At 39.2% G+C, this 19,794-nt stretch overlaps 1 protein-coding gene across 2 annotated transcripts in view; it reads left to right on the top strand.

Moving 5' to 3' along the window:
- The first annotated feature begins 4,773 nt into the window (after positions 1-4,773).
- The window catches only part of LOC124616075 (SAP30-binding protein), a 39,266-nt gene continuing 24,245 nt past the window's right edge, over positions 4,774-19,794 (top strand). The window contains exon 1 of one of the 2 annotated variants that reach the window (XM_047144321.1): positions 4,774-4,903. Coding sequence is in view for 1 of the 2 variants with exons in the window: in XM_047144320.1 (XP_047000276.1) it covers positions 5,047-5,080 (34 nt within the window). In the remaining variant the exon portion in view is untranslated. The other variant, XM_047144320.1, reaches the window with a different exon arrangement.

The raw sequence follows: 19,794 nt of genomic DNA, 5'->3' as shown, positions 1-19,794 counted from the left end.
TCCAAGTGTCCGGACCGTTCGCCAGATAGTTAAGTTATTTAAGGGAACAGGAAGTGTTCAGCCACATGTGAAACGTCAACCACGACCTGCAGCAAATGATGATGCCCAAGTAAGTGTTTTAGCTGCTGTCACAGCTAATCTGCACATCAGTAGCAGACAAACTGCGCGAGAATCGGGAATCTCAAAAACGTCGGTGTTGAGAATGCTACATCAACATCAATTGCACCTGTACCATATTTTTATGCACCAGGAATTGCATGGCGACGACTTTGAACGTCGTGTACGGTTCTACCACTGGGTACAAAAGAAATTACGGGACGTTAACAGATGACTAGAATTATTAATGGCTAGCAGCTGCAGTGGTTCCAGTGCTGTCATTTCGAATGCATATGCCATCAGCAGAGTGCTGACTTCCAAACCAATGTCCACCATGAATACTATCCCATATCATCTGTTGGCAATGTGCTACTGATGCGATTTTCTCCACATTTCTGTTGAATCACCAATTGATTTGAAAGAACAGGTTGCTCTCTAGTCTCCACTGCTATATCAATAGTGCAGTGTAGTCTCTCAGCTACTGTTAATTAGTGATTCACACGCCATTGGAGCTGTCATGGTCCATGACACCTACTGCAAACTGCTCTTGCCATTTGGGTAAACACACGGCCTCATGCACTTCATAACTTGTGGCCCAACAACAGATGGTCGATGTCGCATCTTGAGCTTGGATGCAGTCCTCAGCTGGCAGATTAGTAGAATATAATGCGCATTGCTATCTGTCTGAACCCATCTGAAGCTCCAACACCTGCATTTGGATCGCCATGTCAGTATATTTATGAGATCTGGTCCTACACAGTATTTGCCGAAATGTCACTGTGCAGCGATATGTGTGTTCTTCTGATGTCTTTGATGCCTGGCTATTACATGCAGCAACAGTATCTGTTGGTGATACAGCCCTTGCAACTGCCGAGTCTGACTTGCTGTTTGTGCAATCATATACACACAACAGTTTGTCTAGTGGCCACCCCTCATGCACTATCAGGATTAACTATGCTTGTGGAGGCAGTTACTGTAACCAAGTGCGGAGAAGCAACTCTTTAGAGACCACACAAATTTCCACTATAGCCCATAAGTGTGTCTAGAATTCCGATGCGATTCTGGCACCTCTTTGTTCGTGATGCAGCTCCTGCTTAAGCTTTTGTTCGTGTGACTTGGTGCAATGAGTGATCAACGCCATCTTGAGTGCGTGTAATTCCGTCAGTGTGAAGGTTTCAGGTGGTTACTCTCTGGTGTAAATTACTAACTGCCAACCTAAATTGCTTCTGATCCTCCGTAATCTTCTGATGGGCGAAAATTCTTTCTAAAATTGCGACCCAAATCTCAGGTTGCACAGACGAAAATGACGGGCCCTTAAATGTAAGCACGGTGCGAATGACAGTAATAAGACGGCTAGCGAACGGCACGCAATTTTTGGATGCATTCGCGATATTGAGGATATTGCTGGAGCTGGTAAGTTCGTTGTACCTGGCCTATCATCACTCCTCGATGTAGAAACTTCCAGAACTTCAATCTTCCACTGTAACTGCAGGATCTCCTCACAAATGGTAACAGCTTCGCCACGTATTCCATGACTATGAAAAAATTGCGTAAAACGCGACCATACTTTCTGTTCGTGGATTATTTTCGTCTCAGGATCACCAGTTATGTAGGAAAATTACAGTACCCACAAATAAGATATCTCAACTTCATTATCAATAGAATGCAACTCAGAACAACAACACACTCAAAGACTAATCATTCGCACATTCCAAAGAGTACCTACTGTAATTTACTTTGGGATAGTGATGGCGTGGCGAGGCGCGGCGACTCGAGCGCACCGAGAATTCCTCGAGCCTCTAGTTCTCAAGCAATTATCGAGAAGATCACGAGAAACGGCTCGGCGACGAGTGCCGCTGCGCGCCAGTTGGCTGCGACAACATACACCGCGCCGCTGTTGTTTTATGAATTGAATGCCGCCGCTAGACAAACACGTGCTCGTAACTAGTATGTCTCAGGTTTCATTCGCGTAAAGTTGTTATTCAAATCAATACGGACACTCGAAAACGAACATCATGATGCTGGCAATACTTTACGGAGGATGGAGATAACGTTACTTGCAACATTTGTCGTAAAAATCTCCGTAATGTATCAAAAAATACAACGGGCATGATTAGACATCTTAAACTGCACAATTTATAGAGCAATAAAACAGCGACGTACGTGGATACAGAGGCTCATTCTTCCAATAGTACGAGGCAGACAAAATATCCAGGTACGTATGGTACAAAAGGTGAATTCCGTGCAAAAGTTCGGATAGTGTCCGAAGCGGTCCGTCACGCTTAAAAAAACATTGATTTCTTAATCGCACTCCGATAACATATGACATACCCCCAAATCAAACCTATGCTATCCTAGCCTTTGCACGATACGATATGTAATTTTATCGGACTAGTTGTCGAGCATAACGTATCCCCTTGCAGGAGCACTGATCCAAATCTTAAGTTTCTCTTCATAGAGGGAAGTAAACAGCAACAACAGCTAGCACTAGTGGTCTTGATAACAGACGATTTTCATTCGCTTTCAATCGTCGAGGACACTGGATTTCGACGTTTTGTTCAGTGTTGGACCCACAACATTCGATACCAAATCGAAAAAAGTTGCGCCTCATGATTGAGGACAATTACCATAAACAGAATGAGGCTGTAAACTTGGCCTTGGAAGACTCTACTTGTGTTTCTTTGACGACCGATATTTGGACCTCACTCAATGGTGAGGCATATATTTCTGTAACTGGTCATTTCATTAACACTAATTGGTGCCTGAAAGCTTTAGCTCTCGAGACATTCCGTTTCCCGGAAAAGCATACAGTGCTAAATATTAGTGAGGCGTTAGATAACGTGATTTCAAAATGGAACATTGAAAACAAAGTTGTAAGCATCACAACTGACAACGCCAGTAACATGACGACAGCCGTACAACTTATTCACAGTGGCAACATAGATATGCAACATGTGCCTTGTTTAGCACACACACCATCAATTTAGCTGTGAAAAGTTCTTTGAACAGCAACAGTGAGCTCTGCATAATGCGGGAGAAGGCAAGAAAAATTGTTAGCTATTTTAAAACAAATTGCAATGATAATGAAAAACTCCATGAGATCCGGGTTCTAATGAAAAAACCTGTTCGTAAATTGATTCAGGAAACTGACACCCGATGGAACAGTACGTTTTATATGCTACAACGTCTAGTGGAGCAAAAGGAATGCATTGCAGCCTGTTTATCAGCTTTGTATCAGCCTCACAGCTGACGAGTGGCGAATTTTGAGCGAATGTTTATGTGTATGGAGCCATTTGAAGTGGTAACAAGTGAAATCTCAACTGAAAACTATACCTCTCTTTCGAAAGCTATTCCAATTATCAGACAGCTAATCCTAACCGTATGCAATGGGAAGAGGGCTGCCACGACAGCGCAAGAGCTACAGCAACATCTGCACAACTCACTAATAGCCCGGCTAGGATTAATAGAAACAAACAAAGTACATGCTGTAGCTAAAGTTCTCGATCCACGGTTCAAAATGTTACCATTTACGTATCCCATTCATTCAAAACATGCCACTGCAAACGTAATTGCAGAGTGCGCAAACGTGGTAGAGACCGTAAGCCCCGAGTACCATTTCATACAAAACGCCAGTAGTTCCTTATGGGCTTCTTTCGATGAAGAGGTTTCCAATACAAATCTAATGAAAATAGGTTGTGATAGCATAGACCTGGAGGTACAACGATATTTGGAAGAACTGTACCTACAACCCACGGATAATCCTTTACACTACTGGGAAAAAAATGAAAACAGTTACCCAGGTCTAGCTGTCGTGGCAAAAAAAAAAAATCTTGCAATACCTGCAACTTCTGTTCCCAGTGAAAGAATATTTTCGAAAACAGGACTGCTTATAAACAAACAAATCAGCAGACTAAAAGGCCAATTGGTTAATAAAATCGTATTTCCAAACAAAAATCGACGGCAGTGCCGCAATGAGATGTAAAAATGCCTTCTGCTGATCAACTTTGTTTCCTTTCTTTCTTCAGTAAGTAAACGCATGTACGCAGTTTCTGTATATAAAAGGCTATAGCACTTCTCTTTTACGTTTAAGCATGCATGCATACATGCAGAATGTACAAGGTAATTTATTTTGTAAGAATAAAGTTTCTGTTTCATGCGAATTCTGTGCTTTGCTTTTAACAACTATTCTATGATTTTTGTCTTATGAGGCATATACTAATACTTCAGTACACATTAATAACGGTAGTACAGTTGATATCAATCATAGAATTTGAAAGTTTTCCGTGCACGTACGTACGACGAGTACGACCACTGCGGCTCAGTGCTTCGTGTACTGAAGGTTTGCGCAATTTTTCAGAGAGCGCAGCGCTGTCAACTTCTCGAGCGTACCCGAGACGTTCTCGAGAAACTGCCTTCGCGTCGCGCGTTTCTCGAGCGCGATCATAGCCCATCCCTACTTGGGGAGATACCTTTTCCCACAGGCCACAAGAGTATGTTTTATGAAATCTGCCATGTAAATTTGAGTGCTGCATGAAATATGTGTTCCGGCTGTAAGTAGCCTAGCATGAGCGGTGGTGGGGGCTTGCATGTGCAACCTTTCGATGTGAGTGGAATGTAATTGAATATTCGTTTCGTGAAATAAACAACCAAAGATCATTATGCTGTGACTCAGTGACTTTTTAATCTTTGGTGACATGGAGTTGGAAGTTTCGTGAAGACAATAACAAACATAATCGTCAATAGGTTACAAAAAATGTGTTTGCGTGTATTGGAATAATTTATGTTCTGACATATTTATTCCTCATCGGTGAGTGAATGTAAACAACGAAATTGTGTTTTATAAAATCTGTCTTGTAAGTTCGCGCGCTGCATGAAATATGTGTTGTGCTAAATGCTTACAATTTCCAAGCATCAGTGACACAGCGTAAAAAGTATTTTGATTTCAACGAGATGTTAAATACACATCGTTCACGTGTATTGAAAGGTTTGTTCACTTTTACGGTTATGCTGATAATTTGAGTGATTCGACTGGCCCCTACAACTGTTTCTCAACATCATAAATATTAAACCCTGTCACTATTATGTTTATACTATTAGTCACAGGTTTTAGTTATTCGCGTTCTGAAATAGTGCACCCGCAAAACGCGTTTCGGTGGCAGAATCAAGAGCTACAATATTGTTGTGAAATCTCTATTAAAATCCTTCTTTCTTGAGATAGTGACATACATAATATTTCATGTTGAATATAAGCTCAGTTCCCGTTGTTGTTGTGGTCTTCAATCTGAAGACTGGTTTGATGCAGCTCTCCACACTAATCTATCTTGTACATGTTGCTTCCTGCATAACTGCTGCAACCTACAGCCACTTAACATCTGCACTCTATAGGCAAGCTTTGGTCTCCATTTACAACATTTATTTCCCAGTCTCAGAAGCTAGCTATGTCAACTCCCAGTTAAATTATTACCTTCCAGTTCAATGTAGATCTTGTGCTGTGCTGCAAATAATTGTGTTGCAGGTCATTTTTTTTCCATAATACGATTTACTACCTCTTCATTAAAGACCCAGTTTACCTACGTAATTCTTCTATGGCACCAAATTCAGAAGTTTTAACAATCTCCTTGTCTATATTTTTTAATATAGGTTATGCTTGAAACAAATATTTTCAGAAAAGACTTTCTAACCTTTTCTTGCTAGTCTGCATTTTAAAGACTTACGCTACTTTTAGTATCTCATTTCCTGATCATATTCTCTCAGCACACTTGATTAATACGGTTGCATTCCTGTACCCCTGTATTACATTAATAATCATCATCATCTCATATTTCACCTTGGCAATACTACCGTTCCATTCCTCTCAACTAATCTTTTCAAGTCCTCTGCTGTCTCTGACAGAAATACAGTATCACTGGCATACCTTGAAGTTTGTATTTCTTCTCTCTTTGTTCCCTTTCCAAATTTCTCTGTGGTTTCACATTTTCATAAACTAGGCCTACAGACTGATTGTTGTAATTTTACTGTTTACCAAAATTTATCTTTTTCAGACCTGTTTTCTGTATGTTGGATAAAACGTTCTGTATGATTTAAAAACTACTTATCAGATTTGATGTTGAGATACATCAGTAGTATTTAAATTTGCCTTTCTGATACATTTTATTCCTCATATATGTAGTTCTCATATATCTACTGTTCCATTGTCAATTAATTTGAAACTGTCTGCAAAATGTATATGCTGAAATTTGAGAGCACAGATAAATGCAGTTACTGCTGGAAGTTAACAACTGATTTTAAAATGAATGATTAATGTTTTACCAGACTAAATGTACATTTGTAAACAAAATCTTTAGCTTTCAGGTTTTGCTAATATTGAATATTGCCTACCGCAGATGCATAGCATATACCTGCACATTTGCTTTACAGAGAATGAGGTTGGGCAACCTGTGCAGCCACTGATGAAGTGAAAAATAATAGAGACTGTACTGTGTAATGTTAACAAATGCTTAATCATCCATGTGTCAGCATACTGCAATCACCTTTTGTTGTCAACAAAATTATGTTATTGGAAGTTCCTTAGACTTCTGGAAGCAACTGTTTCTCCACACTTTATAATTCTGTATGTTGCAAGATTTTAATTCAACAAACCAAAATAAAATGCCACATATAATTATGTTTTGTGGTTGTTCTCTCTGCCATTTTTGATAATTTTATATGATTGTTCTGCTCTTCTCTTTGTTCTCACTTCAAGAGGTGGAGTAGTGGTTAGCTCACTGGACTCACGTTTAGAAGACAGTGGTTGAAACCTGCATCCAGCCATTCAGATTTCAGTTTTCATTGTTTCCCTAAATTGTTCCAGGCAAATGCTGGGCTTTCATATTTCTGTGTATTTGCCTCTGCAAATGAAGTGTTTTTCACTGAAAATTCAGTTTGATCACATCCTAGCACCTACTGTGCCAATGTCTTCACTGTGTGAAATATTAAATATTTCTCCCAAAATTGAAAGAAAAACATAACTTTCTGTGACCATTTGTGAATTTCACTGAGAAAATTTACTATAATTGCAAAACAAACTCTTTCTGTATTATAGGGAGAAGTCGCAATTATAGTCCATAGGATTATAGCTCATAAGTCCGTGCCGTTAAAGATGAGCAGTTTGTTCAAATTCTGGTTTGCTTCAGTCCTTTAGATTCCCTAAATAATTAAAGTACAAGTCCACGATAATTGAGTGAAGAAGGCTTTTGTTAATTTCTTCCTAAATCTTTGTAGCATGTAAGTGCTTCTCATCTCTAACTGACATGCTCATGACAGAAAAAATTTGTCAGTGCTCCTGAAAAACATTGTTCTATCATAATGTAGCTTTACATGGATACTTTTTTGTGAATAATGCCTAGTTTCACTATTGTTTGGAATCCACTGTAGGTCCCCCTGAATCTGGCTAGATTAGTCAGTTTAAAGGTCAGAGGAAAGCAAGATCGTACACCTCCATTAGGATCAGCATTTTTTGTTCAAATCAGCTAGTGGGTTGAGGACAGCAGCCCTCCCCACTCCTCTTTTCTAATTTGTCACACACTTTGTGGTGAATGTTTTTAATTCTCCCTATTTTTAAACCCTAACATTTTGGGTGTAAGTGTTTTGATTGCAAAGGTAAATATCTCTCAGTTGTAACATGCCCCCTTTCCAGTTGTATTTACACCGTATTAGTATACATTGAACTAAGCGAAGTGGCATGTTGAGAGCTAACAAGTGAAAAGAATTCAAAAAAATAATAATGCTGCCAACAATGACAATTTTTACATATTCTGCACAAATTATTGATAAATTTTCTCTCTGTGCATTTTATCCCCAATAATTCCAGAATTCCAAAGGATGTTACCCAGTCAACACTGTCAAAATGACATAATGACTTTAAAATTGATAGGATATATATATTGGAATTAAGTACATTGGTGAGAGGTTAGTGGCAGAGTGAAACTTTGAATTGACATTGGAAAAGCTTATTCAGGTAGTGCAATGAAAAAATGATTTTGTGTCAAAGGTTGGTGTCATATGAAAAACTTTAATTGGTCACAGATGTTTGGTAAAATTTAAAAATAAATCTAAGGAACAACTTACTTGGTTTTGTAGCAATGGTGGGAGCACTACCCAGCTAGGTACTGTGGCTCCTGTGTAGAGTTTTAGTTCATCAACCCCACGAAAACATCAACAGATTTATTTTTCCTTTTTTTTGGGGGGGGGGGGTCAATTTTTGATACAAGTGGTTAAGAAAAAAATGTTTAATGTTAACTATTTTGGAAACCATTTTTATGATTGGAGAGAAGTAAAGCTGTACAAACAACCAAAGATTTTCATAGTGATAGATGCACCTTAGAATCTCTTCCTTTTAACTTTTCTGCTGCAAGTTCTGAAATTTTGCTACCAAAATCAATACCTTTAGCTATACTATTTTTGATCAACAAAATTGCCAAAGTAGGGAAATTTTGAACTGTTTATGAGGAATCTGTTCCTTATTACGCTATCTGTCAGACAGGAGCCAACACAGCAGTAACATGTTGAAAAAGGTATTCCAGCAGCCATTGAGGGTACTGGGTGCAACCAACTACAGATTGTGACGCATGTTGGAACACATAATGCCAGTTTCTGGGCTACAAGGTCATACTTGGGTCATTCCAGTGATTGGCAGAGAAAGTTGAGAACAACAGCCATGCACATGGAGTCTCAACGAAGCTCATAATTTCCAGCATTGTCCTCAGAACTTTGGTTCTGAGTCAAGTGGGAGGACTGAACCAGAGACGTCGAAGGTTTTGTGAGAAGCTATGCTGTGACTTCCTGGACTTGCACCATAGGGTCCCTCTAAATGGGCCAGGTATCCACGGCACATCAGAGGCTGCTACTCAGGTAGCTGATTGTGCATGGGGTGCACATAAGGATTTTTTTTAGATTAGGTGTCTCCATCCAATCCAAATAATGATAGCTGTAAGTATCAGTGTAAGATCAAAAGAAATGCCTCCCACAGGTGAGAGCATTAGAATCCTAATGGTTACCTGCCGAAGCATTCTCAGCAAAGCACCAGATTTTGAAGTGATCCTGAAAAGCAGTGAAGCTCACATAATACTAGGTAAAAAAAACCTGGTTGAAAGATGAAATGGATAGCAGTGCTATTTTTGGGGAAAATTTAAGTGTATATTGACAGGGTAGGCAAATGGGACATGGAGGTGGTGTATTTGTCGCAGTACACAAGAAACTCGAATCCACCAAGATAGAAATTGAAGCTGCATGTGAGGCTGTTTGGGCAAGACTCAGTATCAGTGGTAGGCATAAAATGGTTACTGGATCCTTCCATCGTACACCAAACTAATCTCCTAATGTAATTGATATCTTTAGAGAAAAACTCGCTTCACTTGTATGTAAGTTGCCTTAGCATACTGTAATCATCAGTGGAGGCTTAAATCATCCAACAATCAATTGGGAAAGTTAGTTTCATTACTGATGTGTGTGATAAGACATCCAGTGAACTTTATAAATTGCTTCTCGGAAAACTACCATACCAAGTTGTCCAAGAAAAAATAATTGGTTGCTTGACCATCTCAGAAAAATTTTATATATGCTGGGTGAATTCCCCGATGTTTAGTAGTTGCAAAAATATTTTTTTAAAAGATTTATTGTTTATTAGGCTATTTTGAAATGGCGGCCATGTTTGTTCCAGGCCGCATGTGTTGTTTTCATATTTGCAAGCATCTACATTTTTTACAGCTATTCAGTAGTGGATTGTCCTAAGCCTTTCAGATAAAATGCATTTAGTTCAACACACTCTGGGCTACAAATTAACATCATCATCACTTAGCTGAATGTATTCTTTAATATATTTTTAATAGTTCAAAGTTATCAGCCACAAATTAAAAAAACTCAATTTTTGAACAGTAGTTTTCCAAAGAAAGAGTAATTTCTCAGCTTTAATATTTTTGCTGCTATTACACTGTATAGTATAGTTACTTTTTGTAGAGTATCAATGGTGAGCAGCTTACACTAAAAAAATACACTTAAAAAAAATTTTTTTTTTTAATTTTTCCATTTTGTGGCCTGCAATATCTTTGCTTGGGGACCAGACCATTATGATATCAAACTTCAGTATAAATTTCAACTCTGAGATTCAATTGGAAGTTGTGGAAAAAAAGTTACAAACATGAGTCAAAAATACATTTTTAACTTCTGCAATATCTAGGCTTATGGAATAAAATGTATCAATTACAGTACATAATTTAATCATATCTATGATTACTTATTTTTTTTATTGAAAATAAGCCTTACTAATGACATCATATTGTTCTCTTGTTATGTGTTTTTAGTACATCAGTCATTAAACATTTGAGAAATTTTTTTACTCAGTTAGGGTTTTAGATTATAAGTTTGCCCAGTCACAGTTGTAAATTCCATGGGAGACAGCTTCCTCTTGATCCTTCTCAATTTTTTAAAAAGATGTCTTTGGTCCTGGAGGGTGATAAAATGCAACATGTACATCTTGGTTTTGACAGTTGATGTTATCAACTTCGCCAATCCACCACTGTTCATCATAAACACAAGCCACTTTCTCTTTATTTTGAAGAACCAGTTTGACAAGTTTTCCACACAGATGAAGTTCACTATCAGGTGAAGTTGATGTTATCTTACACTTCAGTAAGTTTTGTGAATAGGATACAGAACAATGAAAAGATAGAGTGCCTTTAATCTTCTGACAAGTGTTGTACCTTTCCTTCAAGACATTGTCACAAACTTCTTGTACTTCCTCACATTGTAAAAAAAATGTAGGTAATTCCTTTGATATGTTTTTTACAGAATTCAAACATTTCTTGAGGTGTTATGATATGATTGTCATCAGAAGCTTGCAAATATGAAAAACCACACGCTACCTAGAACAAATATGGCCACCATTTCAAAATAATAAACAACAATTTTTTAAATATTTTTGTGCTACTAAACATTGGGGAATTCACGCAGCAAATGTAAAATTTTTCTGAGATGGTCAAGCAGCCAGTGCTGGACCACTCGGTATGGAAAGACCCAGGTAGTTTGGAACCCCACTCATGATGGAAATATAGTGGATCTAATGGCAACAAATAGATCTCACCTCACTGAGAATGGCCATATTAAAACTGGTATGTGTTTGTGGTAACAATGATTACCAAAGGACAACTAAAACAAGCAGAAAGAAACATATGTTCAATGAACTAGATAGCAAAGCATTAGTGTCACATCTCAGTGAGGAACTTGACAGTTCTGGATCAGGGCAACCAGGTAGATGCAGTATTTCTTGATTTCCAAAAAAGCATTTGTCTCAGCACCAGACCTACACTTATTGTCAAAAGTACAATCATATGGGGTATCAAGTGAACCAGGGCATGAGCATGTAGAGGAACTATAGATCAAGTTTAAAAGAATAATTGATCATGCACTGGAAAGATATGTGCCCCTAGAACAGTCCATAATGGAAAGGACTCTCCATGGTACTTGGTCACTGTATGGTTATAGAAAGAGAGATGCTGAATGAAACATGTTTGGCTGTCAAGAGAGCAACGTGTGATACCTTCAATGGCTACCATGGCAGAATCTTTCACAAAACCCAAAGAAATTCTTGCATTATGTGAAGGCTTTTAGTGGCACCAAAGTTAGTTGCAAGTGCCTAGCGAATGAGACAGGAGCTGAGATTGAGGGCAGCAAAACAAAAGCTGAAGTGCTTAACTCTGTTTTCAAATGTTCCATTACAAAGGAAAACCCAGGAGAATTGTCCCAGTTTAATCCCTGAATCACTGAAAAGACAAATGAAATTACTACTATTAATGTCTGTTGTTTTGATAAACAGGTGAAATCATTAAAATTTAATAAATCTCGAGGAACCGATGGAATCCCTGTCATATTGTATACAGAATTCACGGCTGAGTTAGCCCCTCTTCCAACTATAATCTGTTGTAGACCCCTTGAACAAAAAACTATGCTCAGTTCTTGGAAAGAAGCACAGGTCACACCTGTCTACAAGAAGGGTAGTAGAAGTGATCCACAAAACTACAGTCCGATATCCTTGACGTCAATCTGTTGCAGAATTTTATAACGTATTCTGAGCTCAAATGTAATGAGGTGTCTTGAATAGAATGCCAACCAACATATATTCGGAAAACACCGATCATGTGAAACATAACTTGCACCTTTCTCACATGACATACTGAAAGTTCTGGATCAGGGCAACCAGGTAGATGCATTATTTCTTGATTTCCAAAAAAGCATTTGACTCAGCACCAGACCTACACTTATTGTCAAAAGTACAATCATATGGGGTATCAAGTGAAATTTGTGATTGGGTTGGGGACTTTTTGGTAGGAAGGGCACATTTTTGTTATTTGGATGCAGAGTCATTGTCAGATGTAGAAGTAACTTCAGATATGGCCCAGGAAAGTGTGTTGGGACCCTTGCCGTTCATTTTGCTTATTAATGACCTTGCAGAAAATAGTAACCCTGTACGTTTTGCATATGATGCACTTATCTATGATGATGTACTATCGGAAAGAAACTGCATAAATATCCTGTCAGATATTGATAAGATTGAAAAATGGTGCAGAGATTGGCAACTTGATTTAAATGTTCAGAAATGTAAAATGGTACACTTCACAAAATGTAGTATCCTATGATAACCGTATCAGTGAGTCACTGTTGGAATTGGCCAACTCGTGCAAATACCTGGGTGTAACATTTTGTAGGGATATGAAGTGTAATTATCACATAGACTCAGTTGAGGTTAAAGCAGGTGATAGACTTCAGTTTAGAGATACTGAATGAACTGAACTGGCAGACTCTTAAAGATAGATGTAAACTATCTCAAGAAAGTCTGATAATGAAGTTTCAAGAACATTAATGGAACTTCACTCTCATCTGAAGTATCTGAATCGGACACCACCACTTTGTTTTTCCCTTTCTTGGCTAGTCTTTTTTCCCTCTTCTTTTGTTGAATAATTTTCTTGTCCTCTGTAGCCTTCGTCCTTTCTTGTTTCTCCATTTCTAGTTTCTTTTCATTTCCTCCTTTTTTTAGGAAGTAATCTATCGTTTGAGGAGATGTGACAACAGCTGAAATTTTTCTGTCTTTCTCTTTACTGTTATTGAAGCAATATGACTAGGCTGAAACTAAGCTGTTTTAAAGGGTGATGGTACAAAGCCTGCACTAATTGATGGTTTCGGCTCATTTGTTGTCATTATGGCTTCTTGTGGAGTGCTGAGTTCTAGAAGTGTCACTGACTGTGTTGTATTTCCCACTTCTTGAAGTTGAGAAGGTTGTTCTGGTGATGAAACCTGAGGCAATCTCTCAGCAAGGCATCCTGTGGTGCAGATGATGGTACTGGTGAGGTTGCTTATGGAGACAGATCATGTATAGCTTGTTGATTTACTTTCTCCCAAAGGTTGTAAAGGGACAAATCTTCTGCACAACCTGCCCAGTCTCCCTTATTTTCCACAAAAGTTGGTAGTCTCTCTGGTCCAATTTGATCTTCGAGCCAAGCTATTTGCTCTTTCAACTGGGACTCTGGGATTGCTGTTGTTGTAGCCACTTGTGGCTCAGTTACATCTAATTCTGGAACTACAACAGCTTCTGCATTCCAGGGAAATAATCCGCATTTATGGAACCCATACTGAAGGATCTCGGGCATTAAACCATCTAGAACTGAACGGAGAATGTGTGCAAAGTTTTGTTTGTTTCAGTGTCAATGCACCATGCGCCATTCTTGCACTTTTTGCTTTCAAGACTTTTTAGAGTACGGACCACAGCAACATCCATAGGTTGAAAAATGTGTGTTGCATTTGGATATAGGACCACTATTTCAATGCCCTTCTCTGCAAAAAACTGACTCAGGGGCAGTAACGTGTGTGATGTATGACCATCCAGAAACAAAAAAATTGGGAACTGAAATCCTTCCTTTACTAACCATGGGTAGAAAAAAAAAAAAAAAAATGTTGGCAATATCTCATTGAAGTTTTCTCGGTTCATCCACCCACTTTCCGGATGCCCAATGGCCCATTCCTTTGGTACTTCTGTGGCTACAGCTGCTGGTATTCTGGTGTATCTGAAAGAAAATGTTCAGAATATAAACTAGGGTTGCTAGAGAATACAGATTGTACTGGTTGTTACCTATCTCGTTTCTTGATAACTGAATGATGTGGAATCTTACGCGGTATATTGTGGTAGGACCACATTCGCACCACGTGTTTGTAATTGATAATAATACGAGTAGTTCCAGCACAATTTCAGCAAGGCTTATTTATTAGTAGCTGCTGAAAGATTACACACTGCAGATCTCGTTTGTCTAGGGGTTTTGTCTGCAAAACATTTCTCTAACAAGCATGGTCTGGGTTTTCTTCTTGTTTGAAATAAATACTACCGGATTCGAATTACTTTCGGCTAAAATAATATTTATTCGTACTCTTTGTTTAGTAACTACAATATTTTCACTTCGAACATTGATACCCTAAAAATGCATTATACTGTACTGGTCACTTAAACACGTCCATGTCCCTCCAATACTGACAAAGAAGTGGCGTGCAAGCCAACATGTGCCCGGAAGTTGCAGACATTCCTGCATTCCAGATTCTTTGGTCTTCTGACCTTAATACACTCCAAAGACACATATAAATATACCACATTTATCATCTCAAACAAATCCATTATTTATCATAAAAGAAAATATTCATAAATAAATAAATTAAACACATTGTATGGCAACATAATGAAGTTACCTTAACTCTCTACTGTGGGCATCGTACTTTTCGCATGAGATAAAGTTTATCTGTGACAGTTAATTACATTACAATAGCCCACCAGGACTTACAAGTGTACCTTGGTCCACTTGTCAGTCCGATACAGAAATTGCATCATTGTCTTGGCTTGTATACAACTTTTTATCACAACTGTAGTAAACTGTTTATTCTTTCATCAACCATTGACTTCCTCCTTTGTCTCACAACATAAATACATATGTCGATTTGTTGCCCAGAAATTTACTATAAAATAATACTAAAGTTAAAACATTTTCTCATATTAGAACAAACATAGTACTAACTCCTATATCATCAGTGAGTTTGCAAAAGTATTTCAATTCAGCAACACTATTCTCTCATGAGCCTTGTAAATTATGTGATATCAAAATTAAGAGGCAAAATAAGCCAACAAAGTATCTTTATGGGGTTATAAACAGAGCTGAATAAAAACAGTTATGGTGAGCACGATGTAAAACAAAAGCACACTTGCATATACAAGAAAATATATTCTATTAACTATACATTTTTTTTTTTTTTTTTTTTAAGCATTATGGTCTATTTAAGTGAATGAACAAGATTTCAAAATTTATGAGATTTGCTATTCTCAAACTGTGAGGGTGGGTGACATGTCTTGTCTCCTAGCATCATCAGTAAAATAAAATCCCTTATTTATCAAGTTTACATATTTTGCAATTCATTAAATACTGTAAAATTACTTAAAAAAACACATAGGAATCATGAAATCTAATCTTATAATAGAATTATGTGACAATCAGTCTAGATACAACATCGTTTTGCATGAGATGTGTTACATGGCATAGTATGGTGACCGCAATTTTTTTTTTTCCAGTAAAATTCTTTCCAGATAAATTCACTGAATCCATATCCCTTTCCAGTATCCTTACCTGTATCATTACTACCAGAGTTATATGCTGTTATTACCTTAATTGCATTTTCTTTGGCCTGATTACTATTCCTGAATATTTCATTAATCCAACTACATTCATTTGTGCTATTGTGTGTCTCTCCTTTATATTTCTCTCTTAACATTTGTGCAATGTGATACGTAATTCTATGCCACCAGTCTGTATACAAAGTTTCACATATATCAAGTGTTACCTTTCTGAAATTTTCATCATCCTTAATGGCACTACTGTTAACCCATAAGTTAAACAAAATTTGCTCACTATCTGACATTTCATCATTTACTCCCCTAATGCTGTTAAGATTACCTGCTGTCAATTCCTTCTCATTTTTCTTCCATGTATTAAGATCAAATAACTCATTGGCTGAAATTCTGGCATCCTTATCATTGAAATTGTCAACTGTGTTCATGTGTACCTCGCTAATTTCATTACTATCCTCTTTTATATTAGTAATCCCTAAAGCTTCCAACTCCTCACTTACACCAATAAAACATCGATCTTCACTACTATCCTCAATCTCCTTTTCTTTCCAATCAACATCACAAAAATTATCATCTTTATCCTCTGCACTCTTACCTTCAGTATGCAGATACACATTTAAATCATCCTTAATAGGTGCTCTTTTCATTCCTAGCCCACCAGACTCTCCCATAAGCACTCTAATTCCTAATACACTTTGATCATTTGAACAACTATTTTCCAGCAAGGTGCTTCTCTCAGCCCACTCATAGAATGAATCTAAGTTTAATTCTTCACAGTTTTCTAAGCAATCAGTGTCTTTAAATAACTTACCTTTTGTTTCTGGTTTATTTGTATGACATATATTATTTGTAACGATATCTGAATGCACAACTTTAAACGCATTATGGATTTTCTCTCTACCTGTACTAACTTCAGTTTTCAGATGTTTTACTTTTGCATCTACATTTTTAACTTTTCTCCCGACATAATTGACTTTACCCTTGATCTTAACCATATTACGACTCAAACTGGAAATTTTTGCTTCTACTCTTTGAAAGTGATCGTCATTTTTCTTTTCATATTCTTTGAACTGTTTTTCAAATTTATCACTCATGAGCTTAAGAGTCTGGTCTAACTGAGCAGCATTGTTTTGCTCCATTTGATCCAAACGAATCTCATTAGCATCGAGTCTGTCTTTAATATTTCCTAACCACTGTCCGTTTTGTCTGTTAGTGTCATCAATTGCCTTAAATTTTCCCTCCATATAATTCATTATTTTTGATAGCATGTCTTTAACTTCATTCTGTCTTTCCGTATGAGTTTCAACTTTGTCTACAGGATTCGGACTATTACTGTTGCATTCACTTTCGTATGATAAATTTACATCTGTACTAGCGTTGGCGACACCGTCGTCAATACCTTCCTCTTTTACAATAGTCATCTTTTTACACAGGAATAAACAAAACACAACAAATTTATCTTTTCTAAAGGATACTAAACTATCTTACTCACAGTTTACTGGTTTTCTTATCTTATAACGTCTTCTTTGTTGATTGGTGCGTGATGGAATTCACAACACTGAAACACTACACTTTATGAATATTGCTTTTTTTTTTTTTTTTTTTTTTTTGTTGCACAACACTTTACACTTTTTTTTCTTCTTTCTTGACTTATTGCGCCGTTATTCTTGCTCCAGTAACTGCATTCCGATGTCTTGAAGGTACCAGCATACGATTTCCTTTGTCTTGAAGGTATCAGCATACGATTTCCTTGAACATTTTCATCCAGGATGTACGAATTCTGTCGTTTTCTTCGCAATCTTGGTGGTAGTTTATTTCGGTAACATTTTCAATAATCCCGGACGACGCCACCATATTGTACTGGTTGTTACCTATCTCGTTTCTTGATAACTGAATGATGTGGAATCTTACGCGGTATATTGTGGTAGGACCACATTCGCACCACGTGTTTGTAATTGATAATAATACGAGTAGTTCCAGCACAATTTCAGCAAGGCTTGTTTATTAGTAGCTGCTGAAAGATTACACACTGCAGATCTCGTTTGTCTAGGGGTTTTGTCTGCAAAACATTTCTCTAACAAGCATGGTCTGGGTTTTCTTCTTGTTTGAAATAAATACTACCGGATTCGAATTACTTTCGGCTAAAATAATATTTATTCGTACTCTTTGTTTAGTAACTACAATATTTTCACTTCGAACATTGATACCCTAAAAATGCATTATACTGTACTGGTCACTTAAACACGTCCATGTCCCTCCAATACTGACAAAGAAGTGGCGTGCAAGCCAACATGTGCCCGGAAGTTGCAGACATTCCTGCATTCCAGATTCTTTGGTCTTCTGACCTTAATACACTCCAAAGACACATATAAATAAATACATATAAATATACCACATTTATCATCTCAAACACTCATTGCTACACTCCGCACAAAACGCAACACCACTCCTGGTCACGATCGTGTCACCTACCGTCACCTTCGTGAAGCTCCTGTCCTTTTCCTCTCCACCCTGGCCAGGCTCTACAATGTAGTCCTGTCCACCGGTTACTACCCCGACCTGTGGAAAACCTCTCGTATCCTCATGTTCCTTAAACCTGGCAAACCGCCGTCCGCCGTCTCCTCCTACCGTCCCATCTGCCTTACCTCGGTCTTCAGCAAAGTCCTGGAATCTATCCTCACCCGACGCATCCACCAGCATCTCCGCCAGCACTGCCTCCTTCCCGTTACCCAGTGTGGCTTTCGGCTGTCCTTCTCTTCCGACGACCTTCTCCTTCACCTCACTCATCTCCTTTCTGAACAGCTTAATTCCCGTCGCTCCGCAATCTTCCTCTCCCTGGACCTCGAACATGCATATGACCGCGTATGGCATTCCGGTCTCCTCTTCAAGCTCCAAACCTTCGCCCTTCCCATTAACTACGTCCGTCTGATTGGCTCCTTTCTCTCCCGCCGTCCTTCCTATGTCACCATCCATAACACGGATTCCTACACCTTTTTCCCCTCCGCCGGTGTGTCCCAAGGCTCCGTCCTCTCCCCCCTCCTGTATCTTTTGTACAGGGCGGACATGCCGCCACCGTCACCCCCCGTCCACCTTCTCCAGTTTTCCGATGACACCGCCTTCCTTGCCCTTGCCCCCACCCTGCAACGCTCCCAACGCCTTCTCCAATCCCATCTTGACCGATTCACCGCTTGGTGTAACCAGTGGTTACTCAAGGTCAATCCTTCGAAAACCCAGGCGATCATTGTAGGCAAAACCACCCCTTCCTTCCGCCTCCTTGATTTCTATCTCACCGTCTATGGCCGTCCCATCGCCCTCACTCCCACCCTTAAGTACCTTGGCGTCACCCTCGACCGTCGCCTCTCCTGGACTCGCCATCTCCGTACAATCCAAGCCAAGGCACGTTCCCGACTCCGTCTTCTCAAGCTCCTTTCCGGCCGTACGTTGGGTCTGGACCCTTCCACAATCCTCCACACCTATAAATCCCTCATCCGCCCTATCCTTTGTTATGCCCATCCAGCCTGGATCTCCGCCCCCCTACCTTTTATAAATCCCTCCAAATCCTTGAACGCCATGCTCTCCGCCTCGCCTATCGCATCCGTCTCCCCTCCCCCACGCGGATCCTGTACGATCTCATCCCCTTCCCCCACCTCCTCCTTTTCCTTGAAAGGATACGGATCCTGTACACCTCCCGTAAACTTGATCCTCCTCACCCGCTCGTCTCCCCGATCCTCTCCCACCCCCGCCCGCTGCCGCGCCTGTATTTCCACGTCCCACCCGGTCTCCATCTGTCCACCCTCCTTACCCTCTCCCAAGGTGGCTTCCGCCAGCTCCCTCGCCCTGATGATGTCCTCGTCCCCTCCATCTACCCCTCCTATCAACTTTGACCCTGCCCCGCCCCCCACTTCCCGTGTCCTTTCCTTTCGGCACCCTCCCTCCCTTCTCTTCTCTTCCCTTCTTTTTCCATCTCCCCGTCCCCTCCCTTCCCCCTCTTCCCCCGGGCTTCCTCTCCC

This window comes from Schistocerca americana, chromosome 5, assembly GCF_021461395.2.
Source record: "Schistocerca americana isolate TAMUIC-IGC-003095 chromosome 5, iqSchAmer2.1, whole genome shotgun sequence".
In the NCBI taxonomy this organism is placed as follows: Eukaryota; Metazoa; Arthropoda; class Insecta; order Orthoptera; family Acrididae; genus Schistocerca; species Schistocerca americana.
This window is presented reverse-complemented; position numbering and strand designations above follow the sequence as displayed.